The sequence below is a fragment of the Anomaloglossus baeobatrachus genome, chromosome 10 (genome assembly GCF_048569485.1).
Source record: "Anomaloglossus baeobatrachus isolate aAnoBae1 chromosome 10, aAnoBae1.hap1, whole genome shotgun sequence".
In the NCBI taxonomy this organism is placed as follows: domain Eukaryota; kingdom Metazoa; phylum Chordata; class Amphibia; order Anura; family Aromobatidae; genus Anomaloglossus; species Anomaloglossus baeobatrachus.
The window spans coordinates 57720586-57741034 of record NC_134362.1 but is presented as its reverse complement, the minus strand read 5'-3'; the positions used below and the strand labels follow the sequence as shown (position 1 = coordinate 57741034).

At 50.4% G+C, this 20449-nt stretch overlaps 1 protein-coding gene across 2 annotated transcripts in view; it reads left to right on the top strand.

The window, feature by feature from the left end:
• LOC142255270 (N-terminal kinase-like protein) overlaps window positions 1–20449 on the top strand; it is a 69530-nt gene that overhangs the window by 39769 nt on the left and 9312 nt on the right. The window contains exons 11-14 of one of the 2 annotated variants that reach the window (XM_075326801.1): window positions 1027–1215; window positions 7741–7874; window positions 8528–8617; window positions 9136–9393. In XM_075326801.1, the coding sequence (XP_075182916.1) occupies window positions 1027–1215; window positions 7741–7874; window positions 8528–8617; window positions 9136–9393 (671 nt within the window). The remainder of the gene's footprint in view (window positions 1–1026; window positions 1216–7740; window positions 7875–8527; window positions 8618–9135; window positions 9394–20449) is intronic. The other variant, XM_075326800.1, reaches the window with a different exon arrangement.

Genomic DNA, 20449 nt, shown 5'->3' with positions numbered 1-20449 from the left:
CTCACCTTCTTTCAGTTCAATTGCAGAGAAATGAGGTGTTATTATGGCAGCTGGTGGCCTGCAAAAGACCCCGTTGATGGCCATCTTGTTTCACCAGTGAAGGTTAGCCAGAGGCTGAGATTCAGGGGACAACAGAGATTACTCTAAAGGCCGCTTTACACGCAACGACATCGCTAACGAGATGTCGTTGGGGGTCACGGAATTCGTGACGCACATCCGGCCTTGTTAGCGATGTCGTTGCATGTGAAACGCACGAACTACCGTTAACGATTAAAATTACTCACCACATCGTTGATCGTTGACATGTCGTTCTAATCCCAAATATCGTTGATGTTGCAGGACGCAGGTTGTTCGTCGTTCCTGCGGCAGCAGACATCACTATGTGTGACACCGCAGGAACGATGAACATCACCTTACCTCCGGCCGCCGGCAATGAGGAAGGAAGGAGGTGGGCGGGATGTTCGTCCTGATTATCTCTGCCCCTCAGCTTCTATTGGGCGGCCGCTTTGTGACGCCGCACAAACCCCCCCCTTAGAAAGGAGGCAGTTCGCCGGCCACAGCAACGTTGCTAGGCAGGTAAGTCCGTGTGACGGGTGTAAGCGATGTTGGGCAGCGATTTGCCTCTGACGCACAACCGACGGGGCGGGTACGCTCGCTTGTGATTTCGCTGCGTGTAAAGCCTGCTTAAGTGTCATCGATCAAGCAAAGCAATCTCCAGTTTAAGTCAACCATTGTATTCAATTGTATCTGCATCCTGAGGATACATATACTGGTTGAGATTGGAATAACTGACGTAAGAGGGTGAAGGGGCAGGGGGTGCCAAGACTCAGTGGCCACGTGGTGTGCCAAAATGCGTGGTACGCCCCTGCGATTAGGGGGCAGAGGATTGAATATGATGCAGATACAACACACGATGCTGCAGTTCTTTATGATATACGTGTTGTGTATGTGAGGCGTAACCTTCCCTTTGTAAGAAGGGAACAAATGTAGGAACATTAATACTAATGTTGCTTTTTTTTCCCCCAGAAAAAGATGTCCACGCCGCCTCCACCAGCCCGGGAATTGTCGGTGGATGGGCTGGTTGGGCTGTAACAGGAGTGTCATCCTTGACATCTAAATTCATCCGCACAAGTCCATCAGGAGGAGCAGAACCGGCACCAGCAGCCGGAACATCAGTACCTCCAACGGAAGCCCCTGCAGAAGCTGCTAAACCAGGTACCTGCTCTGAAGTTCTCCCATCCTTCTGCGTCCTTATGATTGTTGTGCTGCCGTCCATGGTGAGAAAATAAAACAGAGGCAAAAACAAAGTAGAACCCAGTGCTCTGTGATATTCATGAAAGTGCAGTTTGTTAATCCCTTCCTTACAATTTAGTTTTCTTCGGCGCTCCATTGGGAGACCCAGACGATTGGGTGTATAGCACTGCCTCCGGAGGCCACACAAAGCAATTACACTAAAAAGTGTAAGGCCCCTCCCCTTCTGGCTATACACCCCCAGTGGGATCACTGGCTCACCAGTTTTCTGCTTTGTGCGAAGGAGGTCAGACATCCACGCATAGCTCCACTGTTTAGTCAGCAGTAGCTGCTGACTATGTCGGATGGAAGAAAAGAGGGCCCATATGGGGCCCCCAGCATGCTCCCTTCTTACCCCACTTGTGGTTTGTAAGGTTGAGGTACCCATTGCGGGTACAGAGGCTGGAGCCCACATGCTGTTTTCCTTCCCCATCCCCCTGAGGGGCTCTGAGGAAGTGGGATCTTACCGGCCCCCAAGCCCTGAGGCCGGGCTCCATCCACAGACCCAGTGAACCTGCTGGATACGGAGCTGGGTACCGTTCAGGGACAAGGCCCTGCAACTTTCAGGTACTCTGTGTCCCCGTACAGACAGGCACGCACACGCCAGACTTGCTGGGTGTGTTAGTGCGCCGGGGACAGTAGCGCTCCACGCTGGGGTTTGAGTCACAGCAGCTTAGCTGTGTGAATTCATGTGCTGGGAACTACCGCGCCGGCCACTCTCGGAGCGGCGGCGCGGCTGGGACTTGTAGTGCGCCGGGGACTTAGCGCCGACCGCGCTTTTACGGCGGCGGCGCTGATAAATTTAGTCCCCGGCTTTTGCGGCCTAGCTCCGCTTCGTTCCCGCCCCCCTCCCTGTCAATCAGGGAATGGGACAGACGCTGTGCAATCGTCAGCGCCGAGGGCTGGAGCCTTATTTACATGCTCCAGCCCTCTCACTAGGCACAGTGGGACGCAGGTTTCCCGCTTTTGGTCTGAGCACGCCCAGGGCCCGCCCCCCCCTCCACAGGACGCCGGCAGCCATTCCTGCATGCAGTCTGGCTGGAGGACGGACACAGGCTCTGGGAGACCCAGACTAGGGATTTCTGGCGACCACACACCCGCGTTTAGCGGGCGGTAAGCAGCACATTAGTGCTGGCCCCACTAGTGCCACAGTGTGTATTGGTGTACTTTTTCCTGTACCAGAGATATATATATATATATATACTGCACTGTACGGTCGCTTCTTGGCTGTATACCCCTATATTGCTCTGAGGAGACAGCAACATGTCATCCACAAAACGCAAGGGTGCCAAGGCACGGGCGGTATACACTGCTTGTGCCGCATGTGGGGCTAATCTACCGGCAGGTTCCAATGACCCCCATTGTGTGCAATGTTCAGTCCCAGTGGCACTTCGTCAGCCAGAGCCTATGGTGGTGGTAGCCCAGGCAGAGACGCCTGTGAACCCTGCCCCGGTGACGGGGACAGAATTTGCAGTCTTTGCTGATAAAATGTCTGTGACTATGACAAAAATCCTGGAGACCTTGCAGTCCAGGCCAGTTGCTCAGACCATGGACACTGCTGTGTCTATGTTCCCCGGTCCCCCTCAGTTGGAACTAATCCGTACTTCAAGGGGGTCCCAGGCATCACAGGCTGAGGGCTCTGACTCTGATGACAGTCCCAGGCCGCCTAAGCGAGCTCGCTGGGAGAGACCCTCCACGTCGTCACGCGGGTCAGGGTCTCAGCGAGAAGGGTCTCTATATGATGAGACAGAGGTGGGTGATCAGGAGTCTGGTCCTGACACCGCACTCAATTTGGATACGCCAGATGGTGACGCCATGGTAAATGACCTTATAGCGGCCATCAATAGGCTGTTGGATATTTCTCCCCCAGCCCCTTCAGCAGAGGAGGCAGCTGCCCAGCAGGAAAAATTCCATTTCCTGTATCCCAAGCGTAAATTGAGTACTTTTCTGGACCACTCTGACTTCAGAGAATCAATCCAGAAACACCATGCTTATCCGGACAAGCGTTTTTCCAAACGTCTGAAGGATACACGTTATCCCTTTCCCCCTGACGTGGTCAAACGCTGGACCCAGTGTCCAAAAGTGGACCCTCCAATATCCAGGCTTGCAGCTAGATCCATAGTTGCAGTGGAGGATGGGGCTTCACTTAAAGATGCCAATGACAGACAGATGGACCTTTGGTTGAAATCTGTCTATGAAGCTATTGGCGCGTCGTTTGCTCCAGCATTCGCGGCCGTGTGGGCGCTCCAAGCTATTTCAGCTGGTCGGGCACAGGTGGATTCTTTCTTAAGTCCAGCAGTGCCGCAAGTGGCGTCCTTAACTACGCAAATGACTGCGTTTGCGACCTACGCTATCAATGCGGTACTAGACTCTACGAGCCGTACCTCAATGGCATCCGCCAACTCTGTAGTTTTGCGCAGAGCCTTGTGGTTAAAAGAATGGAAAGCAGATTCTGCTTCTAAAAAATGTTTAACCAGCTTGCCATTATCTGGAGACAGACTGTTTGGTGAGCAATTGGCGGAAATCATTAAACAGTCCAAAGGTAAGGACTCTTCCTTACCCCAGCCCAGATCAAGCAAACCTCAACAGAGGAAGTGGCAGTCAAAGTTTCGGTCCTTTCGAGGCTCGGGCAAGCCCCAATTCTCCTCGTCCAAAGGGACTCAGAAAGAGCAAAGGAGCTCTGATTCCTGGCGGACTCACTCACGCCCCAAGAAAGCAACCGGAGGTACCGCTTCCAAGGCGGCTGCCTCATGACTTTCGGCCGCCTCCCTCCGCATCCTCGGTCGGTGGCAGGCTCTCCCGCTTTTGCGACATTTGGCTGCCACAGGTCAAAGACCGGTGGGTAACAGACATTTTGTCTCACGGGTACAGGATAGAGTTCAGTTCTCGTCCTCCGCCTCGGTTCTTCAGAACTTCCCCACATCCCGACCGAGCAGATGCCCTTCTGCAGGCGGTGCATTCTCTAAGAGCAGAAGGAGTGGTGGTCCCTGTTCCTCTTCGGGAACAAGGACAAGGTTTTTACTCCAATCTCTTTGTGGTGCCAAAAAAGGACGGCTCATTCCGTCCTGTTCTGGACCTAAAACTGCTCAACAAGCATGTGAACGCCAGGCGGTTCCGGATGGAATCCCTCCGCTCAGTCATTGCCTCAATGTCTCAAGGAGATTTCCTAGCATCAATAGACATCAAAGATGCTTATCTCCACGTGCCGATTGCTACAGAGCACCAACGCTTTCTACGCTTCGTGATAGGAGACGACCATCTTCAGTTCGTAGCTCTGCCATTTGGTCTGGCGACAGCCCCACGGGTGTTCACCAAGGTCATGGCGGCAGTGGTAGCAGTCTTGCACTCTCAGGGACACTCTGTGATCCCTTACTTGGACGATCTACTTGTCAAGGCACCCTCTCAGGAGGCATGCCAACTCAGCCTGAACGTTGCACTGGAGACTCTCCAGACGTTCGGGTGGATCATCAACTTCTCAAAGTCAAATCTGTTACCGACCCAATCACTGACGTATCTTGGCATGGAGTTTCATACTCTCTCAGCGATAGTGAAGCTTCCGCTGGACAAGCAGCGGTCACTACAGACTGGGGTGCAGGCTCTCCTTCAAAGTCAGTCGCACTCCTTAAGACGCCTCATGCACTTCCTCGGGAAGATGGTGGCGGCAATGGAGGCGGTTCCGTTTGCGCAGTTTCATCTGCGCCCACTTCAATGGGACATTCTCCGCCAATGGGACGGGAAGTCAACATCCCTGGACAGGAAAGTCTCCCTTTCCCAGACGGCCAAGGACTCTCTGCAGTGGTGGCTTCTTCCCACCTCATTATCACAGGGAAGATCCTTCCTACCACCGTCCTGGGCGGTGGTCACGACAGACGCGAGTCTGTCAGGATGGGGAGCAGTCTTTCTCCACCACAGGGCTCAGGGTACGTGGACCCAGCAGGAGTCCACTCTTCAGATCAATGTTCTGGAAATCAGAGCAGTGTATCTTGCCCTACTAGCCTTCCAGCAGTGGCTGGAAGGAAGGCAGATCCGAATTCAGTCGGACAACTCCACAGCGGTGGCATACATCAACCACCAAGGGGGGACACGCAGTCGGCAAGCCTTCCAGGAAGTCCGGCGGATTCTGATGTGGGTGGAAGCCACGGCCTCCACCATATCCGCAGTTCACATCCCCGGCGTAGAAAACTGGGAAGCAGACTTCCTCAGTCGCCAGGGCATGGACGCAGGGGAATGGTCCCTTCACCCGGACGTGTTTCAGGAAATCTGTCGCCGCTGGGGAAGGCCGGACGTCGACTTAATGGCGTCCCGGCACAACAACAAGGTCCCAACCTTCATGGCACGGTCTCGCGATCACAGAGCTCTGGCGGCAGACGCCTTAGTGCAAGATTGGTCGCAGTTCCGGCTCCCTTATGTGTTTCCACCTCTGGCACTCTTGCCCAGGGTGCTACGCAAGATCAGATCCGACTGCAGCCGCGTCATACTCGTCGCCCCAGACTGGCCAAGGAGGGCGTGGTATCCGGATCTGTGGCATCTCACGGTCGGCCAACCGTGGGCACTACCAGACCGACCAGACTTGCTGTCCCAAGGGCCGTTTTTCCATCGGAATTCTGCGGCCCTGAACCTGACTGTGTGGCCATTGAGTCCTGGATCCTAGCGTCTTCAGGATTATCCCAAGGGGTCGTTGCCACCATGAGACAGGCTAGGAAGCCCACGTCCGCTAAGATCTACCACAGAACGTGGAGGATATTCTTATCCTGGTGCTCTGCTCAGGGAGTGTCTCCCTGGCCATTTGCATTGCCTACATTTCTTTCTTTCCTGCAATCTGGGTTAGAAAAAGGTTTGTCGCTCGGCTCCCTTAAAGGGCAAGTCTCGGCGCTATCCGTCTTTTTTCAGAAGCGTCTAGCACGACTTTCTAAGGTACGCACGTTCCTGCAGGGGGTTTGTCATATCGTACCCCCGTACAAGCGGCCGTTAGATCCATGGGATCTGAACAGGGTACTGGTTGCCCTCCAGAAGCCGCCCTTCGAGCCTCTGAGGGAGGTTTCACTTTCTAGACTATCACAGAAAGTGGCTTTTCTGGTAGCGATCACATCTCTTCGGAGAGTGTCTGAACTAGCAGCGCTGTCATCCAAGGCTCCCTTCCTGGTCTTCCACCAGGACAAGGTAGTGCTGCGACCCATTCAGGAGTTTCTCCCGAAGGTGGTATCCTCTTTTCATCTTAATCAGGATATCTCTTTGCCTTCTTTTTGTCCTCATGCAGTTCATCGCTATGAGAAGGATTTACATTTGTTAGATCTGGTGAGAGCACTCAGAATCTACATTTCCCGCACGGCGCCCCTGCGCCGTTCGGATGCACTCTTTGTCCTTGTCGCTGGTAAGCGCAAAGGGTCGCAGGCTTCCAAGGCCACCCTGGCTCGATGGATCAAAGAACCAATTCTTGAAGCCTACCGTTCTGCTGGGCTTCCGGTTCCATCAGGGCTGAAGGCCCATTCTACCAGAGCCGTGGGTGCGTCCTGGGCATTACGACACCAGGCTACGGCTCAACAGGTGTGCCAGGCAGCTACCTGGTCGAGTCTGCACACTTTCACCAAACATTATCAGGTGCATACCTATGCTTCAGCGGACGCCAGCCTAGGTAGAAGAGTCCTGCAAGCGGCAGTTGCCTCCCCGTAGGGGAGGGCTGTCTTTGCAGCTCTAACATGAGGTATTTCTTTACCCACCCAGGGACAGCTTTTGGACGTCCCAATCGTCTGGGTCTCCCAATGGAGCGCCGAAGAAGAAGGGAATTTTGTTACTTACCGTAAATTCCTTTTCTTCTAGCTCCTATTGGGAGACCCAGCACCCGCCCTGTTGTCCTTCGGGATTTTGGGTTGTTTTTCGGGTACACATGTTGTTCATGTTGAATGGTTTTCAGTTCTCCGACATTACTTCGGAGTGAATTTGTTTAAACCAGTTATTGGCTTTCCTCCTTCTTGCTTTTGCACTAAAACTGGTGAGCCAGTGATCCCACTGGGGGTGTATAGCCAGAAGGGGAGGGGCCTTACACTTTTTAGTGTAATTGCTTTGTGTGGCCTCCGGAGGCAGTGCTATACACCCAATCGTCTGGGTCTCCCAATAGGAGCTAGAAGAAAAGGAATTTACGGTAAGTAACAAAATTCCCTTCTTTGTTGATTTCCACCCCCCGCACCGCACTTTTGTTTTACGAGCCAAAACTTTATTTTCTTTCCATCAACACAGCCATATGGAGGCTTGTTTTTTTTTCAACACAAATTGGAATTTAAAAGACACCATTGATTTATAATACAAGATATTGAAAAACGGGGACATATTTCCAAGTGGGGCTGAATGGTGAAAAAAATATAAAATAAATTCCACTTTTTTTTTTTTGAGGGAGGGGTTCATTTTTATGGCATTCATTATGTGGCGATAGGTCATCAATATATTTCTCCCTAGATGTTACCCCCGCGTCAGTCCCCCCTGTCTCTGCCACATCTGTAACGCCCCAATATGAAACAGAAGAAGATGAAAATGAAGCAGATGAGAATCCACTAGACCGGTGGGATGACGAAGACTGGGGCAGCCTGGAGGTAAAGCGGTAGCACCAGAAATTCTCTGTGTTCAAAAATATTTCATGTATAGTGTGTATATTATTAATAAGTAATCCTGGTGGTAGAGTTCATTCTCGTAATGCCAGTGTAGTGGGGAGTAAGTGGCAGTGTGATTAGAAGGCAGAAAATAATGTTCTGTCTTGGCTGTGCTCCACGCTTCATCTGCTGGGGGCTACGGCGCTGATCAGTACCAGCTATACTCGGCAAATGGGTGTATAGTTACTTGTGATGTCGAGATCGGCATTCACAGGCTGAGGACGACTTCAGAAAAGTATGAGCGGTACAGCCGTGACTGCTCGCGGCTGCAGCCCCACCCGGATGGCTGCTCGCGGCTGCAGCCCCACCCGGATGGCTGCTCGCGGCTGCAGCCCCGCCCGGATGGCTGCTCGCGGCTGCAGCCCCGCCCGGATGGCTGCTCGCGGCTGCAGCCCCGCCCGGATGGCTGCTCGCGGCTGCAGCCCCGCCCGGATGTCTGCAGCCCCGCCCGGATGGCTGCTCGCGGCTGCAGCCCCGCCCGGATGGCTGTCAAGGGGAAAAAAAATAGTACATCCCGGGCATTAGTTATAAAGGTAATTCAGTAATGACCGGTTTCCTTTAATGTTCAAGTTACAATTTTTATAACTTGTATTTAGGATTCAGACCAGAACAAAGTACAGCAAGAAAGTGACGACTGGGACACAGCGTGGGGCCAGAGCGCTAGTAAAAAAGCACCAGAGAAAACGGTAAGGGGGGTTGTCTTTTGTATGTTTTGTGGATAGGTAGTGGGCTAAATAAGTCAAAGACCACTTGGATTAAGCCAAATCCCTAAAGAACCAGACAAGCCGGCAGAGTGCGAGAGATCTGATGTGTGTGCGTTCCACTACAGGTCCTGCTGTTCAGCATCTACTGAGTATGATTGCGGGGTGTTCTGTCTTTTTTCTTCTCGTTTGTGGGTGTCTGCTTTCTATAATGAAGTGTCCTGCCGTATTCTTTAACTTTTTTTAGCTGCATGGACACTTCATTATTGAACTGTGACTAGGCCTTATTTTCGGGGTAGGGCTTATATTTAAGCCTTATGCCATAAATGCTGAAAATTTCTGCTAGGGCTTATTTTCAGGGAAACACGGTCGTTGTTGATGCATAAAAATCAGTACACAGAAGTGTCCAATGACCAACAATAAGTCCCAATAATGACGTCGTATAGTGAGGGTATAGAAAACTCGTTCACTGCTACAGTTTGTGCTTTGGTCTCTCCCCTCAGTTTTCACATACATCATTGAAAAACAAAAATACAGGGACAGATCATAGACCGGTGGATACCACGAACTCGCCCACTCCTGAGGACAACTGGGGATGGGAAGAAGCTTTTCAGCCGGTTGCCCAGAACAAAGGACGATCCCAGTCCACCTTCTCCCAACCGGAGGGCACACGGCCGGCCAGTGACTACAATTGGGGCTCCGCAGAAGGGGGTGGGAAACACGTGGACTTCTTCTCTGTTGCTACTGAGCGAGGCAGCCAGGTAAAGACTCTTCTCTTCATGTGTCCAACTGAACTATTGTTTATAGAACTTGTACTTTTTCCCCTCCATGCGCGGTTAGTTTGCTCTTCATGCTAGTGTTATTAATAGAGTAATGGGAAAAATCAACAGTTGACCTCTGGAAGATCCGCAGAATTATTTTATATGGTGACCTTATTTCATTTGGACAAGGTTGCTGTCTTTCTGGTCACCACTTTTTTTTTTTTTTTTTTATCTGCACCCCTGTAATCTTTCATAATTGGGGCTCATGGATACAATTTAATCAGCATACATCTTCGATGAGCCATGTGCAGTGTAGCACTGTTATGAAGTTGTTCGCACTCTACACTACTCACAAAAATTTAGGGATATTTACCTTTAGGGTGAAATTTATGAAAAATGTAAAAAGTTCACGTTATAGTGATATTTCCCCATGGAAGTTGGGCATTTAGGTAGAAGCAGCAATGGTGATCTTAAACAGTTATTGAAACAAAAGCCAACAGCAGTTGTGTTTATACTTTTCAAAATGTCCATGCCTCAATAACATGTCATGTAGCCTCTAGCATCAATTACAGCAGATAATGATGCCTCCTACTAGACACAGGTGGAGTTATTGTCTGTGAAGGCATGGCGTCCCATTGTTCTTGAAGAGCAGTCCTCAGCTCATTGATGTTCTGTGGTACAGAGTTACGGCCTCTACACAGCGACTCTAATTACATAGGTTTCCTATGAGCTTCAGGTCTGAAGAAATTGCAGCCGCTCCATGTGAGGTTCCCCGATCTCCAGCAGCCGTTCCCTAATAATGCGACCTCGATGACCTGGAGCTGTGTCATCCACAAAGATGAAATTAGGCCTGTGCTGTTCAGGCAGGGGCACAATGACTGATTAATGATGTTATTCTAGTAGTAGGCGCTGTCACTGTACAATTCACACAGTGTAAGGAGAAATTCACTAGACACACCGGCCTACGCTGTAACACCACCAGTACCATCACAGGCTCTTTTGGTGACAAGTGACTGATGCATATCGCTCTCCTTACTGTCTCATACATCGCTGGTGCCAATCATTTCATCTCAGCGGGAATCGACTTTCATCAGTGTGCAGAAGTTAGGCTCACTGGTCCCTCATATGATGCCTGTGCCTTGTGGGGTGGTCAGATATGATTGCAGGTCATCTAGCACACAGACTGCGCTGATGTAAACTGTTTTGAATGGTTGGACATGACATGTGGGTGCTTTTTATCTCCCTTTAAATGTGCCTGGAGTTGTGGGGTATTAATCATTCACTTCCGCATTGCATTGTTCACAATATGGTCATCAGTGTTGGATGTGACCAAAGGACATCCACTTCTCTGCCTCTCTGTGACTCTCTCTTTTGGAACCTGCTCATGACACTGGGACTCTCTAAGCTTAGTGGCCACTTCTATCAGAGAACCTCCTTCTTGAAGCATTGCAGTTGTGAGATACTGCTGATTAGTTGTTAGGTAGCACCTTGGTCTCATGATGTTAAAATGTGAACAACATGAACAGGAGGACTGATTAAATACCAACTCTAATTGAACTCTACAGAACGGCCAAGAGGAATTTGGTGTGGGTCAGTGCTATTACTGCCCTATCTTCAGCCTCATTAGATCAGAAGTTTAATTTTGAAAAGCATTTATGAGAGATGGAGCAGGTAAAGCATTACCATAGGGAAATAGATTCCACTCCCATAGCAAACACAATGCTGAAGTATGGTCAAACCTTTTCACTTGCTCTCGAAGTACAAGAGTTCAAGCGTTCATCAAAATGGACTGTGGAAGAGGCAATTCCTTTACCTTGAAAGTGTTGGGGTGGTGGCCACACGGGCAACATCTCTAAGTTAGTGTAGAGAGGTTGTTCTCCAGCCCTTAAAAATATTTAGATTAGATTTGAGGTCATCAATGGAGAAGAATCTGAATTTTTACTCTGCAAAAAAGTATCACCGGCATCATAGACTGAAACTGTATTTTCCTGTTTCATAAAATTGTAAATATGTAATACGCTATGAAGTTTGTAATCTAAAGTTGTATTTAGTGATGATTGAGCCCCTGACCATGGAAGTGCTCACTCATCACTAGTTGTATTCCACTAAGTATATTATGTTCTATATAAATACAATACTCAAGCTAATCATAATGGTGATAAAAAGCCTGATGTGACTATTTTACTACAGTAAATTTATCACTTAAACATGGACCATTTATAAAGGGAGTCAAAGTCAGGAAACTTGAGGAGTTGGAAGTTTGGCTTACCGGCCCAACAGCCCTGGGACAGGTTTCTGCCTTCCTTTTCCAAGGAAACTAGTTTCCCATTAGAGATTTACAATAGTGTACACATTTCACAAGAAGTCTCGATGGGTCTCTCGTGGATCTTTGGGACATCATCTGATGTTGAGTGCTCTCCCTTCTTGTCTTACAATCATAAACGGTAGAGTTGGAAGGGACCTCAAGGGCCATCGGGTCCAACCCCTGCAAGTGCGGGTTTTCCTAAACCATCCTAGCTATGTTTATCCAGTTTCCGCTTGAAGATTTCCATTCATGGAGACCTCACTACCTCTTGTAGTAGCCTGTTCCTCTCTCTGACAGAAAATGTTTCTTTCTTAGTTTCCTAGAAAGTTCTTTCCAGTGACAATGGGTAGGTCTCAGAACAAGCAGCCCTATCTTGTCTTTCTTCTGCTGGACTTTGAAAACAGGACCAACATGTCCCTGTCAGTTTCCTTGTCTTTACACTCTTCGGCCTTGTGGGAGATAGCCTTTCTCTCCGGTCTTCTTTTGTCCACCTAACCAGTCTGTAACATATATTTTACCTGGTCAGAGTGCATCTCAGCACTCCTATCTTGTCAAGGACAGATTGCTTAGATTCCTCGTGCATGATCGAGAGTCATCATAATTGTCTTCTGGTCCGGGTCCTCTCTGCCATTCTGGATGCATATTTGGCACGAACCAGAGCCCCCTCCTGGCTCTCTTTTGCTGGGGCTTCTTGGCCCATTCATTGTAAGGTCTCTTTGTGATAGCTCTCTAGGCAGTTTCCTAGTTATCTGTACTTCTCGTTCCACATTCACAGTACACACCTTGTTCCTTTGCAGTTTCAGGCCTGGGCAGAAAGGTTTTGCAAATTAGTGGTCTGTTTCCAACTGGAGATTCTCACCTCCCCTCTTGCAAAACGGTACCTAAGGAATGGGAAGATTAAAAAAAAAAAAAAAAATTGGATGTCCTATGGTTTCCGGTGTTCCCCAATGAAGCAATAGAGAAAAGATGATTTTGGGTACTCACCATAAAATCTCTCGAAACCTTCAGTGGGCCACACAGCAACCACCCGTATTAAAATATTTATGTTGGACCAGTTCAGGTTGCTTTTCTTAGGGCACTCTCACACATCCGGCTTTTCGCCGGTTTGCAAGTTCCAGCGCATGCCAGTACAGTATGATACAGTACAGTGGCAGCGCTGTAGCTTCCGGGTCACATGACAGTATGTGACCGGAGCTTGTCGCGCTGCCACTGTACTGTATACACTGCACTGGTGTGCGCCGGAACCAGCGAAAAGCCGGATGTGTGAGAGCGCCCTAACTGCTTTCACACTAACTGATCAGTTTAGGTTCGGTTGGTGGGTGTAACCTGCTGTGGAGGAGCCATTTTTTTTTTTTTTTTTTTTAATTGCCTACTGGCGGCAGCAGCAATGTGTCCACCAATGAAGGCACTGAGAATATGTTCGGTACTCAGTCAATATTTTTAAATTCAAGCGAATAAAGCTTAAAAGGAGAACCATTTTAAGCGAAGTACCTCCTCCAATTAGCTTCTAGAGTAAAGATGCAAATTGACCGTTCAACTAACTGGGCATATACCACAGATCTTCACTGTGGGAGTTTGACCAATCAAAACAAAGCTGCATCATACAGGGAAAAAAGCAAACACCGACAGACTGTCACAGCTGCAGGCGTGATCAGAGAGAAAAGCTGATGCCTGTGAACTGTATAGAACTGTACTGCATTTGTGCCGTATCCGGCAGTGTGGCAAAATACCGCAGATGTGAAACTGTCAAGGGAGGAATTTGGGTGAAGACTGCTAATGGAGTCTTCGTTTGGGATATTCAGAGACGATGCTGTATTAGCTGTATACCAGTGCCGATATACCAATGTATAAGACAATGGACACAGACATGTTCTCCTTGAGCCAGCATCATCAACTGAACTCGTGTATTGCAAGACACCCAATTATACAGTTTGCATCTCTAACCTTGAAGCTAAACAGGGAATACTTTTACTCCTTAATTTCTCACAGCGCAGTTTGTTTCTGTACATTCTTTCTGTGTGAACATTACTGATAACACTTTTGCAGCTTCACATTCTGGCTTCATTATCTTTGGTTAACTCTTTCATTACTTATACAGCTTAGAATTATATTATGGGTCTATGCGATGGCTACATACAGATAATTATGCAACTACATCTACATTTTGATTATTTATATATACAAATATTCTTATTACGTTTGAACAAACTATAGCTCAGGCGACCTCCACAAAACCAGCCTAACACCAGTGTCCTTTGTTTCCTGGGCTTTGGCTTTCTAAAACTGCAGCTTGGCTCAGCGTCCATACCTTTACCTACGTGGGTGGGGTGTGGATAGATTGTTTTGACAAATCCCTTTTAAGTTTAAACATTTTTTAAAATACCAAACAAGTATGAAAAAAACGGATTTTTGTGTACTCACCATAAAATCGTTTTCTCTTAGCCATCATTGGGGGACACAGGACCATGGGTGTTAGTGTCCTCCTATGGATAGGCAGCATAAGTAGATGCAAAAGCTCCTCCTCTGCAGTATACACCCCCTGGCCGGGCCAGGCAACCTCAGTTTTAGTACACAAGCAGTAGGAGAAAAAGCCAGTAAAAACTTCTCAACAGAGGAATATGAGAAAAAAAGAAAAAAAAAGAGTCATAACCAAATAAGGTACTGAGACAACCAAGGCCCAACAGGGCAACAGGGTGGGTGCTGTGTCCCCCAATGATGGCTAAGAGAAAACGATTTTACGGTGAGTACACAAAAATCAGTTTTCTTTGTCGCTCCATTGGGAGACCCAGACAATTGGGTGTATAGCTATTGCCTCTGGAGGCCACACAAAGTATTACACTTAAAAGTGTAAGGCCCCTCCCCTTCTGGCTATACACCCCCAGTGGGATCACTGGCTCACCAGTTTTGTGCTTTGTGCGAAGGAGGCAACACATCCACGCATAGCTCCACTTTTTAGTCAGCAGCAGCTGCTGACTATGTCGGATGGAAGAAAAGAGGACACATATAGTGTCCCCAGCATGCTCCCTTCTCACCCCACTGTATGTCGGAGGTGTTTGTAAGGTTGAGGTACCCATTGCGGGTACGGCGGCAGGAGCCCACATGCTGATTCCTTCCCCATCCCTTTTTACAGGGCTCTGGGTGAAGTGGGATTTACCGGTCTCCAGGCACTGAGACCGTGCTCCATCTACAGCCCCTGGAGAAGATGCTGGATGGAGCGGAGTACATCAGGGACATGGCCCTGCTTCCTCAAGGTACTCTGTGTCCCCGTGCATTTGGCGCTCACACCGCAGCATGCTGGGTGTTGTAGTGCGCCGGGGGACATCAGCGCTGCGGCGCCTGTGCCATGGCCTCATTCAGCTTTGCTGAAGCAGGCTCACTTATGGGAATTGGTCGCGCCGGCCGCTGGGACTGCGGCGCGGCTGGCACTTGTAGTGCGCCGGGGACTTCAGCGCGGCCTGCGCTTTTACGGCGGCCGCGCTGATAACTAGAGTCCCCGGCTTTTGCGGCCTGCTTCCGTTCGTTCCCGCCCCCAGACCTGCCAGTCAGGAGAGGGGCGGGACGCTGGCCACTTCCAGGAATCGGTCGCGCCGGCCGCTGGCAGCGGCGCGGCTGGCACTTGTGGTGCGCCGGGGACTTCAGCGCGGCCCGCGCTTTTACGGCGGCCGCGCTGATAACTAGAGTCCCCGGCTTTTGCGGCCTGCTTCCGTTCGTTCCCGCCCCCAGACCTGCCAGTCAGGAGAGGGGCGGGACGCTGGCCACTTCTATGAATCGGTCGCGCCGGCCGCTGGAACTGCGGCGCGGCTGGCACTTGTGGTGCGCCGGGGACTTCAGCGGGCCCGCGCTTTTACGGCGGCCGCGCTGTTAACTCGAGTCCCCGGCTTCTGGGCCTAGTCTCCCTTCGTTACCTCCCACAGCCCTGACAGTCAGGGTAGGGGCGTGACGCTGCATAGAGCAGAGCTGAGAGCTGGAGTATGTTTTGCATACTCCACCCCTCTCACTGTGTGCACTGTGAATCCGGATTCCCGCACTTTCTCAGGCACGCCCACGGCTTCCTTCTCTACAAGGACACCGGCAGCCATTAGTGTCAGTTTCTGTACGATACAGAGACAAGTGTGGAAGACCCTGGCATTCTGATAGTCACACAATCGCTGTAACAGGCGTTAAGCAGCACCTGTGGTGCTAACCCCACTAGTGCAGAAGTGCACTTATAGATATGCTTGTACTATATACATTGCACTGTTTGGTCGCACGTTGTATATACCCTCCTGGATTATGCGGAGGAGTTATCAGCATATTCTCTGTGTAAAACAAAGGTGCAGAACCACATGTTTTTCTATACAGCTGGTACAGCATGTACGGCTATACGGCCGGCAGGTACATAGACTCCCATTGTATGCACTAATGGCCAGGGGATGAGGACGGTGTCTGCAGTATTTACTGACAGTTTTTCTGAGACTATGGCTATGATACTAGAAGCCTAGCAGTCCGGACATGTCTCTCACAATATGGGCACTGTTGAATCATTGATCCATTGGCCCCCCTCAGTGTGAATAACTAACAGCTCCGGGAATGTCACACGCATCCCAGAGTCACGGCTCTGCACGGACGTCAGTCCCAGACAGCCTAAGTGGGCTCGCTATGAGCGGCCTCGGTTTCATCAGGGTCCTAACAGAAGGACTCGCTGTGTAATGAGGCGGAAGTAGCGGCTCAGGATTCTGATCCTGAGACCGCTCTCAATCTGGATACACCTGATTGTGACGCCATAGTAAATAATCTGATAGCGTCCATCTATAGAATGTGGGTTATTTCTCACAGCTCCTCCAGTGGAGGAGTCAGCTTCACGTATTTTTCTGGACCACTCTGCCTTCAGAGAGGCAGTCCAGGAACACCACGCTTATCCAGATATGCGCTTCTCCAAACGGCTTAGGATACACGTTATCCCTGTCCCCTGACTTGGTCAAGGACTGGACCCAATGTCCCGAGCGGCATCCTCCAATCTCCAGGCTTGTAGCTAGATCCATAGTTGCAGTGGGAGATGGAACTGCAAACTCAAAGATGCCACTGACAGACAGATGGATCTCTGGTCGAAAGCCATCTATGAGGCTGTCGGCGCACCGTTGGCTCCGGCATTCTCTCCCTTGGGGCACTCCAAGCTATTTCAGCTTGTCTTACACAGATTGACACGGTTACACGTACATCTGTGCCGCAGGTGGCATCCTTAACCTCTCAAATGTCTGCATTTGTTTCTTACGCGATTCAGGTTGTCCTGGACTCTGCGAACCGTGCGGCGGTAGCCTCCGCTACTCCGTGTTTTTAAGCAGAGCCTGGTCTGCTCGTTAAGTGAATGGAAGGCAGATTCTGCTTCCAAAAAAGGTTGCCTAACCAGTTGCCTTTTTCTGCTGACCGACTGTTTGGTGAGCGTTGGATGTAACCATCAAACAGTCCAGGGGTAAGGATTCATCCTTTCCTCAGCCCGGACACAACAAACCCCAACAGAGCAAGAGGCAGTCGGGGTTTTCGGCCTTTTCGAGGCTCGGGCAGGTCCCTTTTTTCCTCGTCCAATGTGGACTCAAAAGGATCAGAGGAGCTAAGATTCTTAGCGGGCTCAGTCTCGCCCAAAAAAGCGACAGTCTGAAAACCCGCTTCCAAGGCGGCTTCCTCATGACTTGCGGCCTCGGTCGGTAGCAGGCTCTCCCGCCTTGGCGATATTTAGCTGCCATAGGTCAATGACCATTGGGTGTGAGACATTCTGTCTCACGGGTACAGGATAGAGCTCACTTCTCGTCCTCCAACTCGATTCTTCAGAATTTCTCCACCTCCCGGCCGGGCCGCTGCTCTTCTGCAAACAGGGTGCACTCTATAGGCAGAAAGAGTGATGACCCCCGTTCCTCTTCAGGAACAAGGTCACGGTTTTTACCCCAAATTCTTTGCGGTACCTATAACAACGGGCCGTTCCGTCCCGTTCTGGATCTAAAAATGCTCAGCAAGCTCGTGGACACCAGGCGGTTCAGGATGGAATCCCTCCGCCATGTCATCGCCTCAAGGTCCCAAGGATATTTCCTAGCATCATTAGGCATCAAGGATGCTTATCCACACGTGCCGATTGATCCAGAGCACTAGCGTTTCTACGCTTCGTTATAGGAGACGAACACCCTCTGTTCGTAGCTCTACCTTCCGGCTAGCGACAGTCCAACTGGTCTTCGCCAAGGTCAGGGCAGCAGTAGTCACAGTCCTGCACTCTCAGGGTCACTCTGTGGGCCCGTATTTAGACGATCTACTTGTCAAGGCACTCTCTTAGGAAACATGCCAACACTGCCCGAACGTTGCGCTGGAGACTCTCTAGAGTTTTGGGTGGATCATCAACTTTTTAAAGTCAGATCCGACCCCGACCCTATCGATAACATATCTAGGCATAGAGTTTCTTACTCTCTCAGCGATAGTGAAGCTGCCGCTAGACAAACAGCATTCACTACGGGCTGCAAGCTCTTCTTTAAGAACCAGTCGCACACATTGAGACGCCTCATGCACTTCCTACGTAAGATGGTAGCAATGGAGGCAGTTCCTTTCGCGCAGTTTTACTGCGTCCACTACAATGGGACATTCTCCGCCAATGGGACGAGGAGTCGACGTCCCTCAACAGAGTCGTCGTTCTTTCTCAGGCGGCCAAGGAATCTCTACGGTGGTGGCTTCTTCTCACCTCTTGGTCAAAAAGAAGGTCCTTCCTATCCCCGTCCTGGGCGATAGTTACGACAGACGCGAGTCTATCAGGGTGGGGAGCAGTTTTTCTCCACTACAGCGCTCAGGGTACGTGGACTCAGCAAGAGTCCACTCTTCAGATCAATGTTCTTGAACACAGAGCAGTGTATCTTGCCCTACAATCCTTCCAACAGCGGCTGGAAAGCAAGCATATCCGACTTCAGTCGGACAGCTCCACAGCGGTGGCATACATCAACCACCAAGGAAGAACGCGCAACCGGCAAGCCTTCCAGGAAGTCCGGCAGGTTCTGATGTGGGTGGAAGACAAGGCATCCACCATATCCACAATTCACATCCCAAGTGTGGAAACTAGGAAGCTGACTTCCTAAGTCGCTGAGGTGTGGCCGCAAGAGTATGGTCTCCTCACCCGGACGGGTTTCAGGAGATCTGGCGCCGCTGACAGAGGCCGGACGTCGATCTAATGGCGTCACGGCACAACAACAATGTGCCAGCTTCATGGCACGGTTTCACAATCATCGAGCTCTGGCGGCAAACGCCTTAGTTCAGCATTGGTCGCAGTTCCAGCTACCTTAGGTGCCACCTCTGGCATTGTTGCCCAGAGTTCTGCGCTAGATCAAGACCGACTGCGGCCGCGCCATCCTCGTCGCTACAAATTGGCCGAGGATGTTGTGGTACTCGGTTCTGTGGTGCCTCACGGTAGGCTAACCGGGGGCACTACCAGACCAATCAGACTGGCTGTCTCAAGGGCCATTCTTCCATTTGAATTCTACGGCCCTCAACCGGATGGTGTGGCATTGAGTCCTGGAACCTAGTGTCGTCAGGATTACCTCAGGACGTGGTTGCCACCATGAGACAGGCTAGCATACCAACGTCCGCCAAGATTGACCACAGGACGTGGAAGATGTTCTTATCTCGGTGCTCGGCGCAGGGTGTTTCTCCCTGGCCGGTTGCATCGTCTATGTTTCCTTCCTTCCTGCAATCTAGGTAGGAAAATGGGTTGTCGCTCAGTTCCCTTTAGGGACAAGTCTCAGCGCTATCTGTATTTTTTCAGAAACGACGACTTCCTCAGGTACGCACGTTCCTACGGGGAGTTTGTCTTCTCAGCACTCCGTACAAGCGGCCGTTAGAGCCCTGAGATCTGAACAAGGTTCTAATTGCTCTCCAGATGCCGCCTTTCGAGCCTTTGAAGGATGTCTCCCTTCCCGTTTTTCACGGGAAGTGGCCTTCTAGTAACGGTCTCGTCTCTTAGGAGAGTTTCCGAGCTAGCAACGCTCTCATACAAACTCCCTTCCTGGTCCTTCACCAGGACAGGGTAGTTCTGCGTCCGGTTCCGGAATTTCTCCCTAAGGTGGTATCCCATTTTCATATCAATCAGGATATCACCTCACCTTCTTTGTGTCCTCGTCCAGTCCATCAATTTCAGAAAGATTTGCATCTGTTGGTTCTGGTGAGAGCACTCAGGTTCTACTTCCCGCATGGCGCTCCTGCGCCACCCGGATGCACTCTTTGTCCTTGTCGCTGGTCGGCGTAAACAGTCGCAAGCTTCCAGATCCACCCTTGCTCGGGGGCTCGAGGAACCAATTCTTGAAACCTACAGTTCTACTGGGCTTCTGGTTCTCTCAAGGCCGAAGGCCCATTCTACCAGAGCCGTGGGTGCATCCTGGGCATTACGGCACCAGGCTACGGCTCAGCAGGTGTGTCAGGCACCCACCTGGTCGAGTCTACTTACTTTTACCAAGCATTATCAGATGCATACCTACGCTTCGGCAGACGCCAGCCTAGGTAGATAAGTCACTCAGGCGGCGGTTGGCCACCTGTAGGAGAGGGCCGTTTGACGGCCCTATCATGAGGTATTCTTTTACCCACCCAGGGATTGCTTTTGGACATCCCAATTGTCTGGGTCTCCCAATGGAGCGACAAAGAAGAAGGGAATTTTGTTTACTTACCGTAAATTCCTTTTCTTCTAGCTCCAATTGGGAGACCCAGCACCCGCCCTGTTTTCTCGGGGTTTTTCTGTTTTTTCGGGTACACATG